This window comes from Lissotriton helveticus, chromosome 10 (genome assembly GCF_964261635.1).
Source record: "Lissotriton helveticus chromosome 10, aLisHel1.1, whole genome shotgun sequence".
NCBI classification, from domain to species: domain Eukaryota; kingdom Metazoa; phylum Chordata; class Amphibia; order Caudata; family Salamandridae; genus Lissotriton; species Lissotriton helveticus.
This window is the reverse complement of record NC_136071.1, coordinates 1,074,696,185-1,074,716,183: the sequence shown is the minus strand read 5'-3', so window position 1 is coordinate 1,074,716,183 and position 19,999 is coordinate 1,074,696,185. Positions and strand designations below refer to the sequence as shown.

Sequence of the window (19,999 nt, the reverse complement as noted above, 5' to 3'; positions counted from 1 at the left end):
AATTTACATCCTTATGTTACTCCTCATTCACAAAGCCTATAGTACACTGTCTGAATCTTTGGTTGATCTCATTAGCAATTTCAGCCATGTTATTTAAATGTGATCAGTGATGTCATTAATTATGTCATTTAACATCAGTGTTGTAATATCTGAGGTCATAAGCAGTGCATGATGGGGCCACAGGTTATATTAAGTTATACATAGGGTTGATTGTGACATAATGTACTAAGTAGTATAGCAAAAAGCGTAAAAAAGAAGGCTTTTTTAATGCAATGAAATGTGAACATTTTGAACTTTGATTCTCAATGCTCTTGATTGATGTTGGTGGAAGTAAGAATAATCTAGGTGAGGTTTTTCCGTTGAATGGGTTCACTCTCATGAGATTTATCATGTGATACAACAACAATTGCGCTGGAACAGCAGGTTGTCTTGGTATCACTGTGATGTGGGCCCTAGATCACTGACATAATATCGAATACAAAAATATAGAATTACCAAAATATCGATGACCTATCTACAAACAGGTAAGTACAAAAATATCGAATCAAAAATATTGTTAAAAAAATAAAGTTAGTCAAAATATAGATTTTTTTTATGTCTTAAAAGTAATTTAAAATTAATTAAATAATAAATATAATTAATTGAGACATACTTAAAAATACTTAAATAACCTTAAAATTAGTAAATAATTAATTTAAGTTAACAAAAAAGAAACATACCAATTTTTTAATACATATATATATATATATTAACGTAATATTTATAAAAAATATACAATATTTTTACTGTTGGATAGCGGGAGGGTAAAAATTACTATTACCACTCCAGTAAGTGCAACAGTAGGGAAAGCTTTGGATAGCGTAGGGGTAAAAATGACTATTCCCACTCCAGTGAGTGCAACAGTAGGGAAAGCGTTGGATAGCGGGAGGGTAAACATTACTATTCCCACTCCAGAGAGTGCAACAGTAGGGAAAGTGTTGGATAGCGGGAGGGTAAAAATTACTATTCCCACTCCAGAGAGTGCAACAGTAGGGAAAGCTTTGGATAGCGTAGGGTTAAAAATTACTATTCCCACTCCAGAGAGTGCAACAGTAGGGAAAGCGTTGGATAGCGTAGGGGTAAAAATTACTATTCCCGCCCCCGAGAAATTGCAACAGTAGGGAAAGCATTGGATAGCGGGAGGGTAAACATTACTATTCCCACTCCAGAGAGTGCAACAGTAGGGAAAGTGTTGGATAGCGGGAGGGTAAAAATTACTATTCCCACTCCAGAGAGTGCAACAGTAGGGAAAGCTTTGGATAGCGTAGGGTTAAAAATTACTATTCCCACTCCAGAGAGTGCAACAGTAGGGAAAGCGTTGGATAGCGTAGGGGTAAAAATTACTATTCCCGCCCCCGAGAAATTGCAACAGTAGGGAAAGCATTGGATAGCGGGAGGGTAAACATTACTATTCCCACTCCAGAGAGTGCAACAGTAGGGAAAGTGTTGGATAGCGGGACGGTAAAAATTACTATTCCCACTCCAGAGAGTGCAACAGTAGTGAAGGCCTTGGATAGCGTAGGGAGAAAAATTACTATTCCCACTCCAGAGAGTGCAACAGTAGGGAAAGCGTTGGATAGCGTAGGGTTAAAAATTACTATTCCCACTCCAGAGAGTGCAACAGTAGGGAAAATGTTGGATAGTGTAGGGTTAAAAATTACTATTCCCACTCCAGTGAGTGCAACAGTAGGGAAAGCGTTGGATAGCGGGAGGGTAAAAATTACAAATCCCACTTCAGAACGTGCAAAAGTAGGGAAAGCGTTAGATAGCATAGGGGTAAAAATTACTATTCCCACGCCAGAGACTGCAACAGTAGGGAAAGTGTTGCATAGCATAGGGGTAAAAAATACTATTCCCACTCCAGTGAGTTTAACAGTCGGGAAAGTAACGATTTAATATATTAATAAAAATAAATTAATTATCAATACCAATAACACATTAATTAACATTAATTGCCAATTAAAAATTAATAAACAATCAATTAAAAATCAATACCAATACATAAATAAAAATGATTTACTTAATTACAATTAAATTACTTCCCACACTATTCCCCTATAAACCCACAACTCACTACAGAATATAAATAATAAAATTAACATAATTATCAATTAATCAATTAATAAAACATTAATTACCAATTAAAAATTAATTAACAATAACATCGAAATGAATACCAATAAATAAATACAAATATTTAATTAATTACAATTAAATTACTTCCCACCCTATTCCCCTATAAACCCACACCCGCTATAGAACTAAAACGCTAAATTAAATTAAAAGTAATTAGTCATTTCTAAAAATTAATATTTAATTTAACATAATTAAATTACTTCCCACCCTATTCCCCTATAAACCCACAACCCACTACAGAATTAAATTACGCAAAAATTAAATAACATAAAATTCATTACTTAAAATAAATTAAAAACATAATTTACATTTTTCACACATATACTAACATATAAAACACTTTGAAAAATTCGATTTTATTAAAAATTTGATATATTTTAATACCTATATTATATACTTTGATATTTTGACTTTCTACATTTTGAAAATCGATATTATATTACTTACCTTCAATTCAATATTTTTCACCACTATATTGTGTCCATTCGATATTTTGTACATTCTATATTTTAACTTCGATATTCTGGCTATTCTATATTTTGAATTCGATAATATGTCTAGTTACCGTGGGCTCTATGATGTTCGGTACATACCTTTAATGTGCAATTTTCTACTAGCTTGCCTTGAAGAAGTGGTATGGAAAGTACCCCGAAACACACGTTGGCTGTCTTTTATTTTGAGCATAGCAACCAAAAAAATATATGTGTCAATGGCATTATAATGTACATCAATGGGAAAGAGATATAATAAATCATGAAATTACAAAGGAAAACAAATTCGGTCCCAAACACTTTCTGATTTAGATTAAGTGTGCTAGACGTTATTATTTTACAGTTAGAAGAATGATGTGTTAGTAATTTGTGTAGTATCTTTGGAGAGCAATCAGTTGATAATGTAGTGTAGTGTCTTGGTAGACCAATTTGTTAATAACAAACGTATTGGTTTTCTTTTTATACATTTATTAGGGTTGAAATTAAGTCATAATCTCAAGAAATGATAGCACTTTGTGCACATGTATTTGAAAAGCTATTGTTTTTGTTGAAATGCAGAAATTGAGTTGTATTTTTTTTAATTGTGACTGCTGATGTTAAAGTTTGACTCCCCACCAATTTGAATAACCCTTTGGTGTATTACAGTGGAAATATATATCTTGCACAGTGGTGGTCAACAGCTGAACATTTTAATTTAATTACTACAAATTTGAAAGAAAGCTATCTGTATTCTCAGGACAGCGGACCATATAAAAAATAGAATGATAATAACGCCTTGTTATTACCATTTTATTTTTCCATCCTGGATTAGGGGTGGGGCGGTGAGGGGTGGACTGGGCTGCCCACAGGGGCAGGAGTGGAGAGCACTTTCTAAGTGTGCATGACCTTTTGGCCAGCGGTCTTTGGCCGGCCAAACAGTCATGCGCATGTTCTCCACCCAGCTGTATTGCACAGCCTGGGTGGAGAACATGCACAGGTGCCCAGTTCCTGTCTGAGCTCCGAACCTTGGAACTCAGACCAATCATTACGCTGCTGACATGCTGGTGACAGCAGCATCATGATTGGCTAGAGGAGTCTAGAAGATTGTTACCTTCCTGTTTCCTGGTTTCCTGCGTAGGACAGAGGAGATGAGCCGTCTTGCAGGAAAGTGGATTTTACCTTTTCGTTTACCCCGCACTCTTCCCCTCCCCACTCCACCCCTACTGCTCTGAAGCAGGTGCTACTGACCCAGAAAGCATGCTTTTCATGATCTGGGGTAAATCCATCAAGCATTTTTTGAAAAATTAAGGAGTCTTTTAAGGCCAACAATCCAAAATTTGGAACATCCCAATTGGCTGGAAGGGCTATTTTTTCCTTTCGGACAGCTCGCTCCGCGAATCTCAGGGTCCTAGTCTCTGTGTTCTGAATGTGTCAGAATGTTAAGGCAGTACGGAGTAGGATGGGGGACCCTGACCCCTTCGCCTTTCTCATTCTCACCAGGACCAAGATTTAAAAAAAAAATTCTTGGCCTTTTACCAATCCTGCAGATTTCTCTGAATATGCTGCTTAAGACTTTACATCACTGATAATATCTGAAATCTGTTGGAACAAACTCCCTCGGGCTCCGTGAGGCCTTTTTCTTTACAAATTAAAAAATTCTGCCCTGTAGGGGCAGAATGTTGTAATAGCCTTGGAGCCCTCTGTAGTGGGCTCTACCAGTCATTAAAGGCCCGCGCCCTTGTTGAACGTTGGAGCGAGCTTTTGATGGCTATATTAAAGTTATGTATAATTGAAAAATCTCCCTAATTTTTTGGTTTTTAAACTGTAATGCTTTTTTAGTGAATTCCAAAGTTTTTTAAGTTAAAATCTCACCATTTTCCTCAAGTTAACTCCACTTCAACCTTTATATATATATGTGTGTGTGCTTTTTTTTGGCTGCAATCTGCCAACCGCAAAATGGAGCTGGAGAAACCTGATGGATCTGGGAGAGAAGGTTGGAGTGTGTCCTTTCGAAGAAGAGCTTGAATTTCTTGTGAAATTAGATTGGACATTTCAGAGGATAACTTTGGAGGAGGAAACACTGCTTGGGAAGGCTCTGCTTAAAGCTCTATTACATAGCTTTTTATTGAATTTAAAACCCAAAGATCTGAAGTTATCGTTTGCCACTTTTTGAGAAAATACTGAAGACACCCACCTACTGGAGGTTGGCCAGGACTTAGACTCACCTGGCTAGGAATTGGATCTGAAATTCTTCTATCAGCTTCCTCGTTACCCTCTGGTAACTGATTACAGCCACGATCTAGCCTGCTAATGCTTCCAGATTGGCTGGGACTCCAGAAGAGGAAACCTTGTAATGTCAGATGCTGCTCTGCTGGGGTTGTAGGAGGTCGGACGAGCAACGCGGGCGATGCGGAGGCCTGAGGTTGAGCCCGGGCTTTCCCCCATGGTAAAACCCTCTTGCAACCCGTGGATGGCCTGAGAACAGTAAGGGGGCACAGTAGAGACCCAATTAGGACCTTACTACCAAAGTCGGTCCGTACCAGGCCGGCCAAGCCTGTTCCTCCTGAACCCCGGTACCAGATAGCTCCTCCCACTCTTGCTGATCCACAAGCTGCCCCCTGCTGCTTTGGCTCTAATTGCTGTGGCTGCAGTAGATCTGTAACTTCGGTGGATCTACTGACAACTTCCGGGCGAGTCTTCCACCGGTAGCTAGGAGTAGGGGGGGGGACTAAGGCACTCGCTTAGCAAAAGGGAGAGGTGAGCAGTGGGGAGGAAGTGAGAATTATCTGGAAGAGACTGGGAAAGGAGCAGTGGTGGTAGAGCCACTGCACAGGTTGAGCTCCTTGGTCATGGTATTTAGCAGCCAAGGCTGAGCTCCTGCCACAGTCCTCCACATAGTCTTGCTGCCCCCTACAGGGCCTGAAAAATCCAACCAGAGACTGCCGGTAAGTGACTACTGACTCACGAAGCAGAGGCACACTGATTGGGATTACAGCCATTGACTGCTCTGTCTTCAGCCCTCCTTCTCTCCACTTTCTGCCTTCTCACCTTCTTTAATATTTTCCACTTTTCTGTCACTTTCTTTCACATCCTGCATTTTTCCACTCTGGTCACTTCTTGCACCTATTCCTCACCTTGTCCCTGCCGCTGCTCGTCCCCGCTTTTCCCACCCTCCCCTTCACCCTACTCAATGGTGGCTGCTGCATGGTGGTGCAGTGGCCAAACAAAGCAGGCACTCTGCTCTGGACCATGCCAAGCACCACAGACCCTGGTCCTTCGACAATCCACAGCTACCATGCTAGCACCTTCCATACCCTCAACTCCAGATCCCACGCTGCCTGCCGCCTGTCATTGCCGAATGACACCCAGTACTACTCGACTCTGTCTATCCCGACATTGCCTTGCTCATGGAAACCTGGATGAACTCCACCTCCTCCCCAGACATTGCCACCACCATCCGAGTTGGGTACAAGATCATCCACAAGGACTGCATCAAAAAACCAGGTGGAGGCATGCCATTGTACACAAAAGCACCCTCTGTCTCACCATCCACTTGGATGACTACTCGGCCAACATGGAGCACCTGCACTTCCAGGTGCAGACCTACCCGATCACCAACCTCCGTGGCACCCTCATCTACAGACCCCATCCAACCTTCAGCGACTCCATTATTGACTTCATTGCTCTCGCTTCTTTAGACTTCATCCTCCTCAGCGACCTCAACTTTCACCTGGACAACCCCAACGACAAGAACACATCATCCCTGCTGGACGACCTTGCCACCGCCAGACTCAAACAAAGAATCACCTCCCCAACCCACTCAGCAGGACACACACTCAACCCCTTCTTCTCCGTCAGTGACATCACCTTTAGCCACACCACTGAGCTCCTTTGGACCGACCACAGCTGCATCACCTTCTCCTTCACCAAACCCACCATACACCACCATGTCCACCACTACCCTCACAGAAGTTGGAACAAGGTCACAAAGAACATCTGGCCACCTCCTTCAGCAAAACCCCACCTCCAACTTCCGCGGACACCAATACCTCAGCACATAACTTCCACAGATGGATCTCCAGCACACTGGCTTCCCTAAAGAAAGTGCCAGGCAAGGCACACTCCAAAAAAGCCAGCTGGTTCTTTGCCACCCTCCATGAGTCCAGACGCATCTGTATGTGGCTTGAGAAGAGATGGAGGAGCAGCAAGACCCCGGAAGACCCCTCAGCCTTGAAAACCGCTGTCATCACACACTGCCACCTCATTAGAACAACAAAGAAAGCAACCCTACAAGAAAGGATCAACTCCAAAACACTCAATAGCAAAGACCTTTTTGCCTTGGTCAAAGACATCATACCCTTCCAAGTCCTCTGCAACAACCTCAGCACCATCTTCCATCGCAATATTAAGGAGATCTACAACAACTTTAATAGCCTAGACCCCCACGACTCTCTCACCCGAATTGCAACCTCCGCACCCAATGACAATGGACCCCAGTAGACCCAACCCAGCTGGTCTCCCCATACTGCTGACGATCCCCTCAAGTTCATGAAGAACATCTATCCCACTGCACCCTTGGACCCCTGCCCGCACCACATTGTCAACAAAGCCGGCACCTCCATCCCCCCCCCGAACTCTGTTGCACCATCAACTGCTCCATTAACTCTGCCACCTGCCCAAAAGACTGGAAACACGCAGAGATGAACCCCTTGCTGAAGAAACCCTGTGCTGACCCGAAAGACCTCAAGAACTACAGACCCATCCATCTCGCTGCTTCCCTTTCCAGCCACAGTCATTGAGAAGGCCATTAACGCCCACCTTTCCGAGTTCATCAAAGTGAACCACATCTTGGACCTCTCCCAATCTGGCTTCCAAAGCAACCACAGCACATAGACCACCCTCCTCACCACCACAAACGATGTCCGCACCCTCCTCGACAGAGGCGAAACTGCAGCCTTCATCCTCCTGGACCTCTTGGATGCCTTCGACACCATCTCCCACTGCACCCTATGCACAAGACTCCATAACACCAGCATCTGCTGGGAATGGAGAGTCAGACTACCACCGTTCTATTCTAAACTTACAGAGGTCAGCTGCGGAGTGCCATAGTGCTCCTCCATGAGCCCCACTCTCTTCAACATCTACATGGCCCCGCTCACAGCCATCGTCAGGAACCAGGGACTCAACATCATCTTGTATGCCGACAACACCCAGCTGATCCTTGCACTTAGCAACAAACCTACAGCCACCAAGAACAACTTCCATGACGGGATGAAGGATGTCACCACCTGGATAAATGAGAGCTGCCTCAAGATAAACTCAGAAGAGACCAAAGTCCGCATCCTGGGCTCCAACCCCTCCGCCTGGGACGACTCCAGGCGGCACGCAGATCTTGGATCCCCCCACACCAATAGACCATGCACCAATCCTTGGCATCTTCCTGGAATCTTCGCTCACCATGAACCGCCATATTAATGCTGTCTCATCATTCAGCAACCACAAGCTACACCTGCTTCGAAAGATCTTCAAGTGGATCCCCACCAAGTCCAGAAAGACAGCCCCCCACGCACTGATCAGTGGCACACTTGACTACGGCAACGCACTCTACACCGGCATCAGCCAGGAACCCCTCAAGAAACTGTAGAACATTCAGAATGCCTCCACTAGACTCTTCTTCAATATCCTCCTTCCCAGCCACATCAATAGCCATCTGAGAGACCTCCACTGGCTCCCAGTCAATAAAAGAATCAACTTCAAGCTCCTCACACAAAGCCCGACACAATGCGGGACCTGCGTACCTCAACCACTGCCTCGCATTCCATGCACCTACCAGAGACCTCCGCTATGCCCAATTGGCCCTGGCTGCCATCCCACATATCCTCAAGACCATGGCAGGGGGAAGATCCTTCTTGCAGCAAGGACCTGGAACACCCTCTCCACCTCAGGCAATCACCGTCACTGCTTCAATTGAAGAAGGACCTCAAAACCTGGCTCTTCAACTGAACTACAGTTCCTTTCGACAGATCAGCAGTCTCCCCCCAGCACCTTGAGATTGTTTTTGTTCCAGGTATCAAACACAGAAACTATTATAACTGAATTTGTGGAGGGATGGTAGCTATTATTCGCCCCTTCATAACAAATTGCAAAAGACTTCTAAATGATTCCATTGGGAACAATGTCTTGTTGTATTGTCTTACACAGACTCATGGGGTACTAGTGGCTAGCCAAATATGTTTAATGACTCCGGCGCAGGCAATTGTATGTAAGGGAACTATTCTCAAATGGATTGAAGTTCTATTAAATTAATTGAGCGGATTTTCTCTTTTCTCAAATTACTCAGTCTGGTTAGCACACCGATCCTTGCACCACCTTTATTATTTTAATCCATTCCCTTTATTTGGTCCTTCTGAGATAGCATGTGAGGTGGTGTCCAGCACCTGGCTGAATAGCAATTTGACCACATCTGGTGATCCTAGTGGTACACTCTGAGACCATTTTCCTCTGTGCAATTGCTTTCCTTGTCCATTGGCTTCCCTGATGTCAGCATATCTCTTCGTTCCTCCATGTAAGATTCAAATCACTCAGATGAAGTATACCTGCCTTGCAGGGACCCATGATACAGTTGTCGCTGCAGTGTTTATTGGTTTATTACTGTAATCTGATGATCACAAATACCTAGTTTTGAGAAACACCTTTACGTAATTTAAAACAATACAAAGTATCACGTTTTAGCAAGAAGGTTTTATGATCCTCCATTTTGGTGAAAAGTGTTTGTGTCATAAATATTTGCGAACAGTGGCCATTTAAAGACAATGGATTCTGTATTTCTATTGCATATTTACGTGCCTTTCCTGTTTCAGGTGATCCTTGAGTTTGCTGCCCAGTGGTGACTGGTGCAGGTAAGAGTGGGGGGTGGGGGGGCGACAGATGGTGAGGGAGAGTACAATTTAAAAAGAGAAAACTTACCTTGCGCTCACCACCGTGCCCAAAAAAGTGCCGCCCGGGGTGAACCGCCCCCGGACCCCCAGCTACGCCACTGAGGTCTGTTTCGAATTTTGTGAACATTAGAGACTGTGAGCACTAAAACCTCTCCAGCAGCATATGGCATGGCTAGCCTGGGGTCCACAGTTTTATGAAGTGTATGTTGGTTGTCCAATGACCCCATTTCATATTCCCCTTTTCACAGTGAAAGCACGGTTTACTTTGTACTTGATATACAACATTGGCATTTGTGTTATGTAGAGTAGTGTGTAATGTGCTTTCCTGTGACTTGATGATAGCCATACAATGTGTTCTGTATCTGAAATACATGTATTACAGTTATTGAAATACATTTTGTGAACTCACAACTATTGTCTGGACAGTTACACTTTAAGGTGGCTTTATTGGCGGTGCTGCACTGCAACTAGGCTGGTCCCACATAACCCTCTTTTTGGCTAAGCTTTGGATGGCTTCTCACATATTACATAACATTCAAGACACTTAATCGAATCCCACTGTGTGTTGCAGACTGTGTGCAATAAGTGCTTATTGTAAGACACACTAACCTCCTTCAGCGAATTTAGTGGCTCCTGTAATTATCAACTCCAGGGAATTTATCCAGCAAACTTGCATGACTTCACAATAGTGGTGTGCAAAGTTTAGGAAACACTGTATCTGTCTGGGTGTAACTGCCAATTTAAACACAAAGTCAAAGTAGCTACATTTTATAAACCGTGAACAAAATAAATATTCTTAATAACAAAAGCTGATCTTGTATGAGGTGGTATGATCTGTGGCTGAAATAAAAATGACTAAGGAAAAGTACAAGGACACAATGGTGTAAGATCCATTTCAACAGTATCACAGGGAATGTCAGAGGAGTCATAGCCAATATTGAATTTTTAGAGCAGCTATAATTATCAATTTCAACCCGAAGGAGAAGATCAATCAAAGCGTGAAGCAATTCATGGTGAAGCTGGAACCCCACTTGGGGTCAGATTTTAAGGAAAAACAATCATATGATTTGTGGTAAGGTGTATCGCTGTTACTCTTACACCCTTGTGTTTTCATTACACCAGCATCTTTAAATAAGTTACAATCAGCGAGTATAATAGTAATATGACAAAATCATCATTAATGTTAAGCTGCATCCTTGTTTCTCCACTGCACAATCCACCATGTAATGATAAATAAAGTGGAGAAGGATGGAGCAACATGTGGGGAAAGGGACATAGAGATAATGGGGAGAAGTGGTAGAATTTTAAGCCAAAGATGGAGTGTTAGCAGTGAGTAGGAAGGGGCAGGGGACCCAAATGGAGGTAGTGTGTGGAAAAGTGAAAGGGATCCCCACACAGTGAGTGGATAAGGAAAGGTATCGAGACAAGGAACAGGAGACGAGACAGACATGGGGAGTAGATGGGGAATGGTTATATAGAATGGTTATAAAGAAACTGACATGAGTAATGGGTACGGAAAAAGACAGAAATTAAACAAGTGGAGATGAGCACAGCGCAGAGAGTAAACAATAACAAACAGATAATGGTTGCGTCAGGAGAAAGATAATGAGCATTGGCAAAACCAATAGGCCTCAACAGTTGGACCCACTGGCTTTACCAATGCAGTTTGCCATTGCAATGTTGCACACTATTGGACACAAATGAACCAAAATGCAACCACTCGTGCCAGTCACGTCACTGTAGTCACATAAATGTGTCACCACAAATGCGTGTGCCTACGAATGAAGATGGCACCATTTTCCTTTATTGTATTTACTGATCCAAGCTTGGAGACACCAATTGTATTGGTAAATATAAATATATGTTCTTTAAGCGCAAAATTACAAAATTAAACCAAAAAAAGACGGTGTCAGGGTGCAAGGGATAAGCAGGTGGAAGCAAGGCAAAAAGCAGGACATGGGCGAGAGAGCAACACTGGGGTGGGGGAGCTGTACATGATGGAGAGAACAACAAAGAGCATTGGCTGGGGAGTTTGGATGGAGACCAAGCAGAACACAAGGGAGAGAGATATACAGGGTGAGGGGCTGGTATTGGTCAAGGGAGATGCACACAAGGGAAAGAGCTGAAAAACACTTGCACCCTCATGGAGCATTACCAAAACAGAGTAGTTCCCAAAAGGTGAGCAGTTGAATCAGAAAAGACGGGCAATCAAAAGAATAGTAATGTGGCAATGCTTCAGGGAAGGGACAAATACAAGAACCCCATAACTCACACTTCACAGCAAAAACCTGGAACACCCCCCCCCCACGTCCCTCCCCACCAAGCAACACCGGACTATCACGCCACTTCCGGAAGTACAAATGGCCCTCAAGACCTGGCTTTTCGGATAAGCCTCCGGGACCTGCAGGCGCCTGGATACCGCATCGGGTGATTAGCCATACTTTATAAATCCTGATTGATTGATTGAAGAACATGAAGGCAAGCCACTAAATAAGAAGCATGGATAAGAGAGTGATAATAAAGTCAGCCCATAATACGAAAAGGGCTGCCTGAAAGCCCACTGTAAGTTTACAACAGGTCTTTTGCAACAAGAGAACTTGTGCTGTCTGGTAGGTAAAACCTAAAAAGGGATTGATGGGGAGAACCAAGAGGTAAGTAAATGAAAAATGGAGACTTATGAGGGGATAATATTAATAATAATAATAATAAATAATCTATAATAATAATAAGGGATCTACCCTTTATCTCCATATACCATTTTGTTTACGCACTGAGTACATCATCTTACAGGTAAATGACTTGAGGAGACTTGACATCTAACATACCACATTTTATCACCATGAACGAATCACTGTAATGCACGTTCTTGGACTCTTACTGAACTCTAATAAACAACCACCATCTTAGCATGGTTAAGCAGAGGGTTGCTTTAGTGTATTGTTGTGACAGGTTTGGGGGGGTCTTTAACCTCTTAAGTGTTGGATCCACCCACCAGAACACCAGGGACATGGGAAAATGGCCCCTTAGTCAAAGGCTTGTACTCTCCCTATGAACCCTGGACAATTCAGTCTTTCTGCCTCCCCTTGGCGGCGATGGAGGTGATTACCCCAATCTGCCCCACGGGGGCAGAAAACACACTAGACACCAGGGAAGCTATAAAAATAGAATGAAGGGGTGGGGCTGCCCACCATGGGCATGGCCATGCCCCCATTCCTAGAAAAATGCATCAACAGTCTTTCTGACCCCCCACCCCCAGGGGTGGATGGGGTGATGATTAAAGCCCAATTGAACCAGGGAAGCTATAAAAATAGAAGGAAGGGGTGGGGGCTGCCCACCATGGGCATGGCCATGCCCCCATTCCTAGAAAAATGCATCAACAGTCTTTCTGACCCCCCACCCCCAGGGGTGGATGGGGTGATGATTAAAGCCCAATTGAACCAGGGAAGCTATAAAAATAGAAGGAAGGGGTGGGGGCTGCCCACCATGGGCATGGCCATGCCCCCATTCCTAGAAAAATGCATCAACAGTCTTTCTGACCCCCCACCCCCAGGGGTGGATGGGGTGATGATTAAAGCCCAATTGACAACAGGGAAATTGTATTTAAAAAAATATACAGTGTCTTTCTAACCTCCTGGGGCAGATAGGAGGTTTGTCACAATTGGGGTGAATGCACCAAATCTACCTCCCAGGGGGTAGAAAACCCACCAGACACCAGGGACTTTGTTTTTGGGGCACAAGAAAGTGGGGTGGGTGTTGCACTTTGGCATTGGGCACACTCCTATCCCAGAAGGGAATATACCAGTCTTTTGGGCCCCCTGGAGCAGACAGGAGGTTACATAATAGGTTGCGTTACCCCATGCTAAAATCAGACCCCACCCTCAGCCTTAAAGCCTCAACAGTGTTTCTGCTCCCGGGAGGATTAAAAAACATCCCAATTGAGCAAGAGGGCATTTGATCAGTTTGGATGTTGTTTTTACCTATGGGCCAGGAGAATGTGGCTAACCCCCAATACCGTCCCACTTGCAATAGTGAATGGCTCATGTTTTGGGTTTGGGTAGGCTTCCACCTGGGAAAACCCACCAGACCCAGGAGTTCTGAAAACTAGATACCCAGGGGACTCAAGGGTGGCGTGCTTCACATGGATCCCACAACATTTTCCTACACACAATGCTCTGTAAACCCCAAACTTTGACTAAAAACACCCATTTTTCTCACATTTCTGTGAGGAGAACTTCCAGAATCTGTGGGAATCCACAAATGTGTCACAACCCCAACTCCCCACATGTCCCCTGATAACAATGGTACCACACTTGTGTGTGTGAGCCAAGAGACCACAACACAAAAGCCCTTAAAATTGTACATTGATAGATGAGCAATAGCTGTAGGTGCTGTATTTTGGACATGCTGTGGTTCTACCCATGCAAAGGTATGACCCACAGACATTTCTGAGAACTAGAAATCTAAGAGATTCCAGGGAAGTGGGCTTTGCTTGGATCCCATGAGGTTTTCTTAAACAGAATGCCCTGCATACCTCAAACTTTGCATGAAAAAACTCATTGTAGTTACATTTCTGTAATGGAAACTTCTGGAATCCACAGGAATCCACAAGATCCTACCACCCAGTGTCACCCCACTAATACCTATAAAAATGCTACACCATTTGTGTGGCTGGGCCTAGTGCCAACGAAAGTAACTAGACACATATTATACATTTCCCCACTAGGATTTTTATTAGTCCTGAAATGTAAACCTAAAATATCTGGAGAATCAATCTCTAATCTCTCAATTTTACAATTGAGTGAAGCTATCACCTCACCAGATGTTTATGTTTATGTTTATGTTTAGGTTTTGTAGAGCGCGTAGTCACCCAGCGGGTATCCCAGCGCTGAACCTCGTGCACTCAAGGGAGGAAGGTGGGGAATGAAGGGGGCTCAGGGAAAGAGTATGGTTTTAAGAGATTTCCGAAACTGCAGGAGATTAGATGGCCGCTCACAAAGATTTGATTTTGCTGGAACGCAATAAGAATTCAAAGGTCTGATCCTAGACCTCTTTGTGCATGTTCCGTTGAAAATTTCTTGGGGAGGATGTGGAATATGAGGCGACAAAACATGTTAATTCAAGCATAAACTAGCTGCCGAGTCGCCGGGGTTTCTAGTAGGAGAGAATCCATCATTTTTTAAATGTAATTATTGAAAAATTATACAGTATGATTATTTAGTTTTACTGTAAATGGCAACATTTCTGTCATTTCACAGTGTTTTTTTTAAAAGTAGTCTGCACCTCGACATTTTAGACCAAGTGAATTATAACTGTTCCATTGCTTATAGAATTTGATAAAGATGTAACATCTAAATATTGCACTTTGCACAATACTTAATGGCTGTATAGCTGTGCTTACCACATCTTGTAAGATTTGTCAGCTAGCACAGAAGAACACGTTGCATATGTTATCTTGATGGTTAGAATCTCCACAGCCTTACTATGTACTGCAATTTTAGATAAATCTTTTGCATATTGAATAGAAAGCTTTTTATAAATCGAATGTTTATTTTATTTTTACATGAGTATGGTATTAAATAAGATATGATGGTAGAAGTATTTTTACTCATAAGATAATTTGTTTTATGCTTTTTTCTTGTATTGTACTTAACTTTTATGGCACTTGTTGTCAAATAAAGTTTGATCATTTCTTTATTTCAACAGTCAGGGGCATAGCCACCTTGGCTTAACGCCGTGCTCTACCACTTCCAAATTGCAGGGCTGCACCGTATTTACAGGGATAATGTGCAGCCCTGAGTTCTCCTTGCAATGGCGCTAATTTAAGCTGCCTAGCTTCAACGTAGACACCCTTGCGACTGCTTTGTAGGGGAAGACTATTTATGTGCAGGACGGTGTTCCTTCCTGCATATAAATAATCTGAAATGGCATTTTGAAATGTCTATGTGTGCTACTTAATGCAGCACACATTGAAGTCGCATGACTCAATTTTTTTATTGATCGTTTATGTGCAGAAGGGTATAAAATCATAAAAGCAACAATCAGTATGTACAATTTCATTTGCATCAAATATTACAAAGTATTAAATAAAGTGTTTGAACACACGTACAATAAAGCTTTACATACATACTCTAATTCAACAGCTAAAAATGCAGAAATAGGCATATCAGTCAATTACAATCTAGTTGATCCGTAAAATATCCATTTGATTCCAGGGTGGCTCGGATTTTCAGACAAGTTTTTAAGTACATGGCTAAACCTTTAGCAATTGGTACTGAATCTAAGAGTTGTAATGCCCCATATTTACGCTGCCCCTGGAAATATGGGGCAGCACCAAAATCAATGGATGTTAAGGTGGAACACCATCACTTTAACACTAAGAATATCGGGAAAGGTGGCCTTATTTTCAAGGCAGAGTTAAGCCCTGTTAAGTGGCTTAACGCTGCCTTGTGAATAAGGCGAAGGCTCCATCGCCACCATAACGTCATAAAAAGTGATATTGTGGTAGCGATAGGATCTTGTAAATATGCCCCTTAGTTTCTTTGAGAAAACCTTGAGGGATCTACACACATGACTTCTTGCTGAATTTGGAATTTTATATAAGTTTAAAAATCTATAGTTTTCCTGCATCACCCATGAGTTTCGCAGTGGTGTCCACCACAAGCTCGGAATAGGTTGAGAGCACGCAATAAATTGGAAAAATGGGCTACTTCTTCTTTTCTGCAATACCTCATGATAATGTTTATACATTTTATGGCCAGAGATATTTGAGCCCAGTGGTGTATTACTTCCAAAATTGCAAATCTACTGAGATGTTCGATTTATTTGGACAAAAAAAGATTATATTTCATCTATTTAATAAAAAACTACATTTCTTGTCTTTTTTTACTGTTCCGGCGCTACCGGTTATTTTCTCATATTTCAGGCATAAATTAGGCGCACATTGTTATCCTGTTATAAAACCAATTTCCTGGCGCAGTGATGCTCTGTTTGAGGCAAACAGTTATCCTTATCTCATTCTTCCATTTTATTGTTGTGCGTGGGCGCTGGAAGAGCTCTCCCAATATCCTCACTCTGGCACAGAAATAGTTTATCAGCATCCAAGGTTTTCAGTGAATAACCATCCTAGCAAAATGTGCCCTTGAATCGTCTTTGCACAGTAATGTTTCTATTCATGCAAAATAGGTGTCATTTCTGTGATGGGAGATGCTATTGATTGGCAATTAAAAAGGAGAAACGATCACATCTAAAATCAGATTGCAGTCAGCTGGAGCTACCTGGCGAAGAACACTCGCAAATCTCAACAGGGGTAATTAAAACATATGTGAGATATAACAAGCAGGCTTCTGAGAAATGTTTCCAGCAGAATTGAACCGGCGCCATGCATTTTATATTTCTACCTGCGGAAGTCACATCTGTCACATTACAATTGATATTCACAGTCTGTGAACTTTGCCACCAGAAGGCAGCTCTGTCAACAGCCCAGCCACAAATTGTGCAGTTTTCGGAATATTTTAACTCTTAATCCTTTCCTAACATCACATGAGGTGAGAGCCTGGGATGCTCTGTGCACCCAGGGAGTGTCACTGACAAACACACTTGCTAGCTCGGTTTACTCTCTCCAAAGTGATGTTACCTGTAGTTGTTGCAGATGGGGACAGTTTCACATTCCTTCTCCTCATACAGTGTGTCGGGGCAGTCACGCCCCCCATACGAAGGGAGCTGTATGATGACACGATTGCGTGATTGTTTCTTCACCAAGGCAACACCTGTAGAGAACGTAAGAGTATTGTTTTAATTGGTTGCAATGTTTTTGAAATTTAATGAATATTGTTTTCTCAGGCGCTGGTCAAAGGAGGTTGTAAAGGGGGTGATTAGAAAAAAAGTAAGGCATTGAAATAAGAAATTACTAGAGTGTGAATTATAATTACGGGCTGGATGCCATTACAGGAATGGTGGCCTTCTTGCGTCAGCAGACCACCATGTCTCTGATTGTTTTTTCTCCGAAAATGTCTCTTCATGTATGATCACCCCTCCCCCTCCCCCAACCCCCCACCCCATTTTCTGGACTGATGCTGCAGCTCTGTTTTAACTGTACACTAGACTAGATCTCTGGCAACCAGGCTCCAGTGCATGTGCTCTGACCCACAAAACATGTTGAAATTGGCTATACTCCTATTGGCATATTTAACTTACCTGTAAGTCACTGGTATATGGTACAAAGTGTATACCAGTAAGATAAATGTCATTAACGGACTGCAGCACTGAAGTGACAATGTCAAACATGACTACAGGCCTTCTAATGTAGCTCTCTTGTGGAGTTTTAAACCTACTAGTTCAACCTGTCAAAATAACCCTTTTTGACAGTGCTAACCCCGCATTTTAACTATTAATTAGTCACTCAAGTCCCCAAAAGCTGATTTCCCTGTAGCAGGTTTAGCTGTTTTATTGGAAAGCATTGGGATATAATATTAAAAGTAAATATTGTTATCTTCGCTTAGGAAGCACCTAAAAAGTTAATATTGAACTTTTTAAAATATTTATTACAAACCCAATTAATTGGTAAAGTCGAATTTGTACTGAATATTATGCAAGAGGTGCTTTTAAAATGCACTTTTACCTGCCTAAAGCATCTAGAAGCCCATTTGAATGAGCTGTCAACTATCACTATTGAGCTGAATAGCCCTTTGATAAGCTGTGAACTTGCTCTCAGAGCTGAGATAATTAGCCTTTTGTTTGTTGTGGGGTTCTGTTCCTCTGACAGGATGACCATCAGGGCAGTACTCAGGAACTTATTTAAATTCAATGGGGCTGACCCTGTCACAGGCAGTTGTAGTTAACCTCTGGGCCTGCCCCATCCTTTGTTCCTCCTAGTCAGCCAGGCCCCAATCACAGTGGGAGAGGAACTACCCCTAGATCTCATGTTGAGTGATCACAGAAGAGGGGTTGCTCTGCTCAGGGGATGACCAGTTCTCCTATGTTGGATTTAGGTATGGAGGGCCACTGTGGGATTGTTTGCAGTAGGGCACAGAGGAACCACTGAAAAAGTGGGTAGGGTTACCCCTGAGAACTGTTTTGTCAATGGTGTGAGACTATCCAGGAGTCACCTTAACCCACACACTAGTGACAGGCATAAATGTGCTACACCTCTTCAGAACAATACTGGACTTTAGGAAGACAGAACTGTGTGAATCGGAACAACGGAACAGACTGTCAACAGTGACAGTTTGCTCCATCCACTGTACTTTTCCAGCAGACCCTGCCTGGGTCCTTTAGCCGGCCTGCCCTCCATCGCAGTTGGCCTGAACTTTGGATTTACTTGGTCGCTTGTGACCTCAAGCAAAGTTTAGACCGCTTGTGACTTCTAAGCACTGTTTTTGCATTAAGGGCCAGATGTACAACTCTTTCATGTTGAGAGTCGCAAATTGTGTTGTTTTGCAACTCCCAATTTGCAACTCGCAAAATGGAATGTACAACAGTGTCCCAGACACTGTTTGCTATTCCCAATGAGGTCACAAACTACCTGCCTCATTAATATTCATGAGGCTGGTCGCAATTTGCGACCCCATTGGGAATGAGCAGCCCTCACAGTGATGGTGGCCTGCTGAGGTCAGCAGACCACCATGTCTTTGATCGCTTTTCAAATGACGCAGGTTTTTTTCAATGCATCCTGTTTTCCTAAAAGGAAAATGGGATGCATTTAAAAAGGAAAAATGAAACGTTTCTGTTGAATTTTTTAAGAGTAGGCCGTTTCCGCTGTGAGTCACAAAGGGAAAGATGTCCCCTGGGAACCCCTTGCAAGTGGCTTACCACCTACTTGAAGTAGGTGGTAAACTGCAAGTGTTTTGCGTCCGCAATTCTGGTTGCAAAACAATTGTACATAGAAGTGTGACTCACTATTAGGAAGGGACGCACTTGGCACCCCCTTTCCTAATAGTCAGTCGCAAACCCTATTATGCAAGTCAGTAATAGGTTACCGACTCGCAAAATAGGGTTTCTACATTGTACAGACCTATTTGGGGGTCGCAAACGGACCAATTTCCTGTTTGTGACTGTAAACAAACGGTCATATATCTGGTCCTTAATTTTTACACATTCATATCTCGACTTCTACTGATTGGATTTTAGTTGTTTTGGTCTTATTTTTCCCAGATAAATGTTCTCTATTTTTCTGAACCGTGGAGTCTTAATGTAGTGCAGTCATTGTGTTACTGTGTGTGTTACACAAATACTATGCAGATTGCGTCTTTAGATAATCCTGGCTGCTCTGTACCAAGCTACCAGAGGGTGAGCACAGGATATCTTTTCAATGTGTATCTAGCTTGCCCTGACAAGAGTGGTGGTTCAAGCCTTGCCTGGGTGCATACCTCAGCAAAATAGGAATCCCTTGTCTATCAAAAGCATTCAATATAGGAAGGA

At 42.7% G+C, this 19,999-nt stretch overlaps 1 protein-coding gene across 1 annotated transcript in view; it reads right to left on the bottom strand.

Annotated features, from left to right (window-relative positions):
* Positions 1 to 19,999, bottom strand: part of THSD7A (thrombospondin type 1 domain containing 7A) — a 1,031,465-nt gene that overhangs the window by 249,223 nt on the left and 762,243 nt on the right. The window contains exon 10 of the mRNA XM_078663785.1: positions 17,217 to 17,349. Within this exon, the coding sequence (XP_078519911.1) occupies positions 17,217 to 17,349 (133 nt within the window). The remainder of the gene's footprint in view (positions 1 to 17,216; positions 17,350 to 19,999) is intronic.